General features: G+C 40.1%; 1 protein-coding gene across 1 annotated transcript in view; it reads right to left on the reverse strand.

Annotated features, from left to right (window-relative positions):
* sv2a (synaptic vesicle glycoprotein 2A) overlaps positions 1–12,213 on the reverse strand; it is an 83,235-nt gene that overhangs the window by 16,670 nt on the left and 54,352 nt on the right. The window contains exons 4-8 of the mRNA XM_050046289.1: positions 8,541–8,692; positions 8,107–8,240; positions 4,531–4,620; positions 3,779–3,886; positions 966–1,054 (exon numbers count right to left, since the gene is read on the reverse strand). Coding sequence (XP_049902246.1) covers positions 966–1,054; positions 3,779–3,886; positions 4,531–4,620; positions 8,107–8,240; positions 8,541–8,692 — 573 coding nt within the window. The remainder of the gene's footprint in view (positions 1–965; positions 1,055–3,778; positions 3,887–4,530; positions 4,621–8,106; positions 8,241–8,540; positions 8,693–12,213) is intronic.

Raw genomic sequence — 12,213 nt, forward strand, 5'->3', positions numbered from 1 at the left:
GAAAAAGGTGCATTCTGTATAAACAAAAGTAGGTAGGCGGCATTTTGCTGCACTCCCCGATTTTGTTTTTATACTGCCAATGCTGAAAGAAGACTGATTGGGCTTTCCTGCAAATTTGCACAATTCCTATCTAAAAAGGGCTACTTACACATGTACTGTAATTAAAGGAATATTTTGACATTCTAGCAGGGGATGTGAACTTTATTACCCACTTTTGATTGTTAAAATATGTCTGAGGACCACCTCTCGAAATAAATAACAAAAAACAAAACATAAAATGACAAAAGAGGAGAAAATAAACTGGACTGTTAAAATGTGATATGCCACTGTCAGCTGTAAATGTTAAGATAAAGCCCGTCTCTTCTCCTTAGAAATTATTCCTTTCGCTTTCCAGCACATCCCGGGTGCTTTGTCTTTACGCGTCTCTGGAGCTTTGATAGTTTTAGCGCCTCATTTGACAGGATTTCATCACATTCAACACTGCGCTCTCGGCTCGACATCACTGCCTGCCAGTGTAAATGAATCCATATTTAATTCATTTGCGGTCATATTTCCTCAACACAGCCTTTAGAGCTTTTACTGGTGCAGGGTTGTCTTTAAAAAACGATTTTGTGTCACTGAACATCAGGCAACATTAGATAGCTAACAGTGACAAGACATGTTTGTCTCTACCTGATGACATGCTGAGATATTCAAACGTAATTGGTCAGTGAAATTATGCATTTTAATTTGGCATTTTTTATTTATGTGAAGTCTAGATCACATTTAGATTAAAAAAAAAAAAAAAAAAAGCAATTTTAAACCATCAGCCTAGATCACACTCCGAGGTGGCTCACTGGTTGAGATCGCAAACTTTGGGAAAAGTTTATTCACTCTACAGCAAAGAGTTTGGTAAGAAGATCGATACCACTCTGAGACTGTCAGTGAAGTGAGACCCTGTGTACTGTTCTTTAACCTGATCTTACCTGAAGGACATGGAGAACCACACGGCCATCATCATGTAGGTAGTGCGGCGATACTCGGGGGAGAAAACAGCCTGGAAGTTACTCCACACCTGCAGCAACACACACATGGACACAGAGATACAGTGGAGACACAGAGGGACATAATAAATATATGGTACAGTCAGATTAACAGTTAACATACACCAGGCGTCTCTGAAAACAAATTTCTCTCCACACAATGTCCCAGAATCCCCTTTTCCAGGCCCAGAGCAAACAAAGTGAGACAGCCTCAGCAGCACAAGCTGATACACAAACACACCCTGTCACTAAACACACACTGTCCACACAGGCAAAGAGAATTATCATATAAATAAAGCCTGAGCTGAGCAGTCGTGGGGAATTTCATCTCTTCAGTTCTGACTGACGTTTATAGATTATATTTTATTCAACACTGATTAAAATTAAACTCTGGTTCCCTTCATAATATTTGTTTGTGATGCTTTTAATGCTTTGAATTTCCCTGACAGTATCTGGTTGGTAGTTTAACCCCCAGTGCACATTGATGACATACCCTGGTTTAAAGGAACAGTTCAACATTTTTGGAAAGATCCTCATTCGCTCTCTTACCAAGCGTTAGATAACGGGCTGTGACCACGTAGCGTTTTTCTTTAGTGGAAAAGAGGCGGCAGGGCGCTGAAGAGCACTTCATCGCAGTGCTTCATTTTAAATGACGCACTACGTGTAGGTTTGTTTCAGTGACAACAATCTTGACATTAACATTCGCTCGGTAGCTATGGTACGGAGATTAAAGCACAACACTCATCAGCAACATTCTGTTTTGGTAAATGGACCTGCACTTGTATATCACCTTTCTAGTCTTCCGACCACTCAAAGCGCTTTTTACACTACGAGTCACATTCACCCATTCACACACACACACTCATACACTGGTGGCCGAGGCTACCATACAAGGTGCCTCAGATTTTAACACAATCATTTTCCTTACAATATTTGGTTGGTAGTTTAACCCCCAGATGACACAATTATTGTTTCAGTATCTTGCTGAAGGATACTTCGACATGCAGATAAAGGAGCCGGGGATTGAACCACTGATCTTCCAATTAGTAGACGACCCACTCTACCTCTGAGCCACAGCCTTCTGACAAATTATACAGCTCAGGATAGACAGGAGCCAAAGCAGCAGTGACGACACCAGCGCCTGAGTGTAACGCTATTTCTCTAGGCAGGCATACGTGGCCGCATTCACTCTCTCCTCATAGGGAACAACTGAAAAAAGATGCCGTCACTCAGAAAAAAAAACCTAATGCTACATGGACACAGGCCCTAGGAAGAGCAACACCATATTATTTAGCACTACTGTCACTTATATTCCCATTTACAGAAGGAATACTTCACCCACAAAAACATCAGTTGTGTATCAATTATGAAAGAATTAAGAAAACGTTTTTTTTCTTCTCACATGCCTCTAGTGAATGAAGAATCCATAAAGTTCTTGATGACTTGGAATAAAAAGAGGCAGCGTTTAACAACAGCAAAACTATTCAAAACTTAGTCTTACACAACTTATGCAGTATAGTCCAGTTCTCATGCATTTTTGTTAAAACCTCACAATTTAAAAAAATGGCATTTGATCTCTGCTGGTGCAGTCCATTCAGTAGAGTTTAAACGAAAGTGCTCGCCCTGGTGCGCTACTTGTCTGTAGGTGAGACTGTTTCTACTGCACGAGTTGTGTGAGCTCGTAAAAGGAGGTTTTGATATAGTTTCAGCTATAGTTGTACGCCTCCGATACTGCCTAAAATGCGGTATCGGGTATCGGCGAGTACAGCCTATGACCAATCTGAAAACACGTAATGACATGAAGCATTACGTGTTTTCATACGCATGCTACAGGCAAACGAAACGGAAACGGAGCAGAAATATAACAGCTGCACGTTGTCAGTTTAAGCTTCAGTGAAAGGTTTTAAGTTGTCTCCATGGTAACCAGAGACACCCTTCTTTTCTTACAGTCAGAGTGTATTGCTGTTGTGTTAAGTAATTAGAGCTGTACCGATACCAGTATCGGAAATGCCTCCGATACTGCCTAAAATGCGGTATTGGGTATCGGCGAGTACAGCCTATGACCAATCTGAAAACACGTAATGCCTCATGTCATTACGCATACGCACGCTACAGGCAAACGAAACGGAAACGGAGCGGAGTTTAAAAAGCATTCTACTGTAGCCTTTAAAATGTCTTTTTTACCAAATTGTGTGGCTGCGCTTTAACCTGTGTCTTGATCTGTGTCAACACTGGATAGTAATAATAATAAAAAGTTTTATGGCATTCATTCTACTATTATGTATTTATTTCTTAATATTTTACAGAGTTTTAGGAGTTGAGACATACAACATTTCATATCCCATCCATTTTTATTTTACACGCTGGTATCGGATCGGTACTCAGTATCGGCAGATACCTAAGGTTCAGGGATCAGAATCGGTATCGGGAAGGAAAAAGTGGTATCGGTACATCTCTAGTTTCAGCTGTTGTTAAACACCGCCCCTGTTCTTAAAATTCATCAAGACATTTTTGGATTTTTCGTCCACCATGGAGGCATGCAAGACAAACGATGTTTTCTTCACAATTAAAACGGGGTGCGTAATTTATACACAAATGATAATTTTGCGCTGAAAGTATTCCTCTAAGCTGAAGGGTAAAGTTTTAAATCTGTATGGGTCAGATTATCAGTCCAGATCTGCTCCAGATGTGTTGCTTTGTTCCACTGTACAGGTAATATTAAATATCAAACAGTAAAATCAGGGGAAAAGTGTCACCTGATGGAAAAGTGTCGTGAGCTTTATCCTCCATTTCTGATGCCAGGCGGCTCCATCGCCCAGGTCCACCAGCTCATCCATCTGCTTCACTGTTTTAATGGTGGTCACCTGGAAATCATTCAATATTTAGATTTTAATTACATCTTTACTGATTGTTAAATGTGTTCCTCTTCAACGTACTTTACACACATATTTTTCGGGAAGGGCTTCAATCAAAATCTTTACTGAAATCTAAATTACACACACAAGTCATTAAAAAATATACATGTGTGAGTGAATAACAAGCTTTCACATGGATACTCAGCATGTGATATCAGGCCCACAAATCCTAAATTCATTGACTGTTCTGTCTTTTCTCACAGATTAATTTGTAAACCTTTGCTCTAATATATTACAAGTGATCAGTACAATTAATGTTCTTCCCAAATTATCATTATTCCATGTTATTCAAAATCAATGTATGCACCTGATCTGCCTTACCATTAACACTATGATATATATATGTGATAAGAAGAGGTTATAAGGTGTTTTTGTCACCATGTTTCATTGAAGTATTAATATGAACTGTGTGGCTCCAAGCATTTAAAGAAAATCTGTTTTAACTTAATTAATATGCAAATTTATGCAGCAAAGAGCTCAAAAACCTGCTGCACTGTATTAGCCTGCAGACAGGAACACACGCACTGTGTGAAGACATTTTCTCCTGCGTACAGACACAAGTGTAAAGCATAAGATTCCTGTGTGTGACTTACAGAGAAGACCCTCTCTGGGTAACCCTTGGCCCTCATGTTGGTGTCATGGACCTGCTTCAGAATCATCCATGCCTCGTCGTGTTTCCCATTCTGCAGGTGAGAAACACATTTACATGTTAGTCACAAACCACAGTAGAGAGGGAGGGTGAAGGGTTTCCTGTGAGTGGTGCAAACCTCACGTCACACTCAATATCTTAACACCTCTTCACAGTTTGCTATAGTTTGTGAAGCCTCTGTTTTTTCTGGTATGAGATTTGGTACAAGAGTGATGCTTTGATTCAATAATCAATCCCTTGTAAGATGTGTGATGTGACGACATCACAAAACATTTGGAGAAACAATTCCTCAAATTTTACATCTGTTGAAAATCTTTGAACATTCACTTCAATTAATTGTTCAACATTCAGCAGCCAATTAGGGAAAATGTTCCCATGCACTGCCATTTTTTCAAGGTCAAAATGAAGATAAAAAACCGCTGACACAGCTTCGCCCTGTTTAAATAAAAACATTAATTTTATTCAGCCATTTCTGCTTCACATGCATGATGTTTCACTGGTGCAGATGTAATGTAATTGCTTAAAGGAACAGTCTGACTTGGCAAAGCGTATTCGTTTTCTTATCAGCAGTTAAATGAGAAGATAAAGCCTGATTTGTGGTTCGGTGCTCGACACTTTTGATGAGTGTCGCTTTGCAGAAATATAACAGCTGCACGTTGTCAGTTTAAGCTTCAGTGAAAGGTTTTAAGTTGTCTCCATGGTAACCAGAGACACCCTTCTTTTCTTACAGTCAGAGTGTATTGCTGTTGTGTTAAGTAATTAGAGCTGTACCGATACCAGTATCGGAAATGCCTCCGATACTGCCTAAAATGCGGTATTGGGTATCGGCGAGTACAGCCTATGACCAATCTGAAAACACGTAATGCCTCATGTCATTACGCATACGCACGCTACAGGCAAACGAAACGGAAACGGAGCGGAGTTTAAAAAGCATTCTACTGTAGCCTTTAAAATGTCTTTTTTACCAACTTGTGTGGCTGCACCTTAACCTGTGTCTTGATCTGTGTCAACACTGGATAATAATAATATAAAAAGTTATATGGCATTCATTCTACTATTATGTATTTATTTCTTAATATTTTACATAGAGATTCAGGAGTTGAGACATACAACAATTCATATCCCATCCATTTTTATTTTACGCGCTGGTATCGGATTGGTACTCGGTATCGGCAGATACCTAAGGTTCAGGGATCAGAATCGGTATCGGGAAGGAAAAAGTGGTATCGGTACATCTCTATAAGTAATGCTGGGTACACACTACACGATATCAGCCCGATTATAGCCCGATGCAGCGTCGTACGGTGTCAGCTCGGATCGTGAACGACAATGAGTAGCGTGTGCGATAATCCATCGTTTCATCTCGTGTAGTGTATCATAGTAGAGGACAACCGACGTCATGCCTGGGAAACCTCACGACATTTCAACAGAAGATTTGACTCAGAATACATTAGACACAGGCCATTATTTATTATTTCCTCTGTATTTTCATATTTATATTTTAATCTGCTCGTGTTTTTCTTGATAAAGTTAATGCATCGCGCCATCATTTCAAACTCAACACTTCCTGTATCTGTTTAAAATCAAAAGCCCATTATAATTTGGGTTGAGAGAATCCCTTCATTTTCTAAACAGGCTTTTATTGTGAAAAATTTGCAGGAACTTGTTGTGGAGGATTCAGTGACTTGCACTGTTTGCATGTGGTGCTTCAAATGTAGCTCCTGGCATCTAGTGGAGCTTTTTACGTCACTACAATAATATTTCGTCTGGGACATGAACAGACACAGTGACTGAAATTATAGAAATAATAATAAAAATAGGACAAGAATAACCCGATGACATCACACATTTGGTGCGGACCATCATGTAGTCTGTCATGTCTGCCGTAGGGCTGGACAATTAATCTAATTTTAATCACGATTTCGATTTTGGCTTCTCACGATCGTAAAAACATTATAATCGAAGAAACACGATTAATGTGCCGCACGGCGCGGCGTGTATGTAAGTTCCTGTGCTGGAAAAGCACCGTGAATGCACCTGTGTTATGTGCAGCAGCAGCAAGCGTGTGACGTGTGTGGATCAATAATATGTGTTATTGTTGTTACTGAGAACATGAAAGGCAGCCTTTGGTTGAGAAGAAAGGTAGGACAACTTCAGTCATCTGGAAACATTTTGGCTTCAAGTTGACGGACGTCGTGCAAAAGGAAATTGTTTGCAAAGTTTGTCACGCTGTCGTGTCTGCCCCCCAAGGCAACACGAGCGGGGAAAAAAAGCCCCAAAAAGTTAATAACTTACAAATTATGGCGAAAAGGTAGTTTCTTGCAACCCTAGAATTAAAATAAAAATATTCACAAACGAAAAAACACTTCTGGTTGCTGATAAATAGTGTTTAACTTTTGATTTAACACTAAAAATTAAAACCCTCGGCGCACACTGCAGCGCAAGCAGACAGATGCACGACTCAGAGCAGTATGTGTCACTGACACCAGACTGGTGGAAAATGTCACCATCAGCATATTATTTTACATCAATAAAATCTATTTTATCATTATTTTGAGTCACATTGTTGAAAGAATTTAGTCGTCTGTGTTGGGCTTTCTAATTCCTTGGCGGAGATGGTGTTGCGTTCAAGGTCCCCCCCAAAAAAACGGGGGGAAAAAAAGGCAGAATATTCGAATTTTTTTTCCACAATTGAATGATTGAAATCAATGAATAATCGTGTTTATTAATTGTGATTTCAACATCAATCAAAATAATCATGATTATTATTTTTGCCATAATCGTCCAGCCCTAACGGCCACTGTCCTCTCAGCTCTGCAGGAGCTGCTGCGGACAGAGACACTGAATGCAGGTCAAAGTCGATGTTGATTGAAAACTACTACTGCCGGACAAAATATGACATCATCCACGAATAAACAAAATCCTCCAGGTGCACGACATAAAAGAAAAGTGTCGAGCAACATTTTCTTTTGATGAAAATACGTCATTTCTGTTGAGCGTCGAGCACCCAACCATAAATCAGGCTTAATAGCGTACCAAGAAATAATGTGCTGTGGTTAAAATAGCTGACAGTGGTTTAGTGACACATAAACAGAGCTACTGAAATATGGGGAAGGTAATGGACTGCAGAAATCCCCAGCCCACTGGACATCAATATACTGTATACTAGCTGTGACAGATTCCTTCATGTATTGAACATTTAAAAATGAATAATTTAAAACGTATTCATCTCCAACTTCCTGTTTACTTTTTGTGTGTCTGTGTTCAAAATATACTGAATAGGAATAAAAAATTCAGCAGCACTTGTATTTTGTATGTTTAGCCCTCTTCATGATGTATATATGCACATATTTATTTATCTATTCAAAATATTCTGGAAAAGTGTGAGAGTAGCGTTTTGTCTTCAGCACAGTGCCCGCATGTTTTCTGTTTTTAAAACTGTTTATGCATCCAAGATGTCAAAACGTATTCAGGTGATATTTCCATAAGGTCTGAGTGCGGTGAGAGCTGACAGGCTGACCTCCAGGTAGAAGCGGGGGCTCTCGGGCATTGTGGTGAGGGCGGAGATGGCCGCCACAGACGGGAAGGCACACACCAGCACAAAGACACGCCAGCTGTGGAACTGGTAGGCCGAGCCCATCTGGAAACTCCAGCCTAAGTGGGGAGCGGGAGAGAGAGAAGGGGGGTCAGAGGCAGCTGCAACACTTGAATCGTGTGCTCAAGGAGCTTCCTGCGCTGATACTGTAATGCTCTGGTTGTATGCATTTCTGTAAACTGCAGCCATTTAAAACCACCACCACCACCGTCAAACAGAAACAACGATTACATCTAATCTCCACATTTAATTATGTAACATTAAATGGTTAAAATGACATGCTGTTTATCTCACTGACTAACACACATATTGCCTCAGACAATGATTTTGTGACTGAGTGATCTGTTTGTTTTCCTCACCATAATGTGGGATGATGGCCCAGGCCATGGCGGAGGCGTAGATACCGCCGATCATCCAGAACATGCAGAGCCAGCTCAGATGCTCTCCTCGCTTCTCCTGGGCCAGGAACTCAGAGTAATAGGAAAACACGATGGGGATGGAGCCGCCAATGCTGCGGAGTAAAGAGGAAGGCAGAAATTAAAAGGAAAGACAATTAAGAGACCGGCAAGGGAAGGGATCCACATGGAGGAGAAGCAAATGGTGGGTGAGATAAGAGAGGAGGAAGAACAGAGGGAAGGCAAAGGCAACAGAGATGACAATGGTAATTTAAAAAGGTGGCAAATAGGGACAGAAAAATAAATGAGGTAATGTTGTGAAGAAAGAAAGGAGTTGAAAGAAAACAATATAACAAAGGGAGGGAGGAGTGAAAAGCAGAGAGAGGGTTTTAAGAAAAAGCAGCAGGAGAGTGTGAGATATGAGAGACAATCGAGCAGCCTTGTAGTTGATTAAGAATAAAGATTAAAGTCTTTAAAAAAACACCAATAAAGGCCTGTCTGACTGCAATAAATGGCACCATCTTTAAACCCTCTGTGCTTGTTCCATCACAACAATTTACAATCTGACTGATGGCAGCTGATGCCAGGAACACATTCAGAGCTCTGCAGTCAAACAGGGGCAGAGATTGTTAATACAATGACTCAGTTTGGAGAAAGTTCACTACGCTGCAAATGGAAGCAATATCCACAATGAACAGGCCGCTGTGCATGTTTGCCCAGAATAACAGAGACTTTCACAGTCTGCTATTCTTTGTAACTGTGGAAGGGTGGGGAGAGCAAAGCTTTCGTATTCTGAGCTGCTCTATTTCTACTAAACGTTACTAAAGAGAAAACCTAACAAAATAAACTGCCTGCAGAACGTAAATTAAATAAAAATTATTTTTCCTGTCATTGTACTTTTAGGCTGTAGTGGGCAACTTTTATAAAAAAAAAAACTTCAAAAACTAGTCTATACCCATTGAGTACAGCATACCATACCATGACTTAGTCATACTAAAAATTAGAAAAAAAAAATTTGGCCACAGGGGGAGCCACAGTGATTGGTCACATTTTAGCCATTTTTAAGCATTTTTCTGTTGTTATAGCGCCACCCAGTTGCCAATTAGAGTTAAATCTCTCCAGTCACCTTGAGGCGTCCTGTTCTACATATCTACCAAGTTTAGTAAAAATCCATATGGCGGTTACGTGATCGGTGATCGGTGAAACCCTTGAGATGTTATACACCTTTATGTGATGAGCCACGCCCTCCGCAATATTCATTGCCTTATAGAAGCTCAGTTTTAGTAAGTTTTCCAACTTTTGCCAATAGGGAACTTTAGATATTGGTCCCTAGATTATGTTCCCTGAGTTTCATGCAAATCGCTCAAACTTCCTAGGAAGAGATCCATTTGAAGTGTTTTTCAAAAAAATCAAAATGGCGGAAAATCTATATAACTGGAAGTTATAGGTTCTTAGGCAAATGTGTTCCTCATGAGGAGAGGCATCTCTGTGCAAAGTTTCATGTCTCTACGACATACGGGCATGAGATATGCCCATTCAAAGTTTGCCAATTCAATCGGTTGCTATAGCACCCCCCCTTTGGCCAATTGATGTAATATTGCTTCATTCGCATCCTCCCATGACCCTCTACCACTGTGCCAAATTTCACATGGATTGACCAAGTCAGTGAGGAGAAAAACGTGGAACACAGACGCACACACACAGGGACTAATTTTGTTCCAAAGTTGTATAATTGCCTAGAGTTGGTTCGTGTTCTCACAGCAGCATTTACAAGCAGACCAGATCAAATGCCTTGTGTGAGAGAGCTGCTCTTGATTGGTCAGAATTTCCATGTGGGAAAAATCCAGGAAGTAAAGCAAACGTTGAAGAAGAGTACACTTGCAAGATAAATGTGACACTCTCTAATGTCACAATGGAGAGACAACTACGCAGGTTGATTTTAGCGCTGCTCATCGTGGACTATATTGCTTTCATTGTTCATTTTAGTCAAACCATACAGTTTGAAAACGAGACGCGGCTCCAACTAGAAAACAATGTTTTGATGCATTGGATGTGCTGAATGTGCATATTAAGGCAGTACAGGAGGAGGTGCACATTAATAATCCTCCAGGACTGTAACATGCTCATGTTTAACCCAAACAATGTGTCATGTGACTGCAGTTGCTTCACATCCAGGTCGGAGCACATTCTCACCACAAATGAACCGCACCAGAGTTCATTTGTAACCAGACCGAGACCACCTCTTCAAGAAGGTCTCGGTCAGGTTGTTTGGTGCACACCTGAGTGTGATTGCTGTGTTCACACCTGCCCAAATGAACCTGAGTTTGATTGAACCAAACCAAACAGGGCAGGTGTGTAACATGGGTGTGGAAGCACCCTTAGAAGCAGTAGGAGGAGGAGCAGTGACATGATTATTTTTACAGACCATCTGTCATAGTTCAGCAAATATGACAAAAAAGCTATTTTCATAAAACTAACCAACTTTAGCTTTACAGCCATTATCTAAGGGATTTATAAATATCTGACTTGCCCCCTGATGGAAGTATCAACTTGACTCTACAGAGTCTACAGCCACGTTATCAGCTCTGCAGAGCAGCACTTAAAGGTCCCGTGTGTAAGATTTAGGGGGATTTAGTGGCATCTAGCAGTGAGGATTGCAGTAGCAGGAGCTGAATTGTCCACAGAGGTCTCTTCCTCTCCAAAACAAACAGACCAAGTAATTAAAACTGGTAAGAACACTGAATGAGGCTGTTTCACGTTAAAATCAGTGTTTCTCCAACGCTGTTTGGCTTCTCACAGATGAGCCGCTGGGTCAGCACCTGCAAATGTTTGCTCGCCTATATCCTCTGATAACTTAATGTATGCTCACCTAATTTCTGATCCAGACGTTCAGGAGGTTTTTAGGGGAAGCCAAATTGTCCGCAGAGGTTTAAAATAAATAGACCCAGTGATTTTAACCAGTGAAAACAATGAATGAAGTAATTTTACAATAGAAAAAAATCTAAAATAAAATAAAATAAAATAATCACTTGCAGTACAATAGGGTCCTCTCACCAAATGCTAGGGTATTAATAAAATATAATTTTTTCTGGGCTACTGCCAAAACATGGCGGTGCAACATGACAATCTCTGTAGACAAGGACCTGCTCCCTATGTAGATTTAAACGGCTCATTTTAGGGTAATGAAACACGACAATTCTTATTTTCAGGTGATTATAAACTAAAGAAAAGTCTAGAAAACATACTCATTATATTATATTATATTATATTCCATTTTTGCCGATATCTCTTTAAATTCTACACACTGGACCTTTAATAGAAACTTAAACACTTTATTTTGGGCCCACTTTGTTTTAGGTGATGTATTCTTTAATTTCTATGCATAACTTAACAAAACCTTAATAAAAATATTCATATGGAAATATTTCTTGCGTAGGTAAAACTAAGTTAATATATACCCACTGTATCCAAAACATCAAAAACCTGGTGAAGGTCATGCTTCAAAGACCTTAACAATCAGAGCGAGGGCTGCCATTACGCTGACATTTCACCAAAGTCACCATCATCCAGCAGCACAGGCAGAAATAGCCTCAGGAGACCAGAATGCAAGGAAGCCACAAATTATTAACTTCAAATA

Source organism: Epinephelus moara, chromosome 6, assembly GCF_006386435.1.
Source record: "Epinephelus moara isolate mb chromosome 6, YSFRI_EMoa_1.0, whole genome shotgun sequence".
In the NCBI taxonomy this organism is placed as follows: domain Eukaryota; kingdom Metazoa; phylum Chordata; class Actinopteri; order Perciformes; family Serranidae; genus Epinephelus; species Epinephelus moara.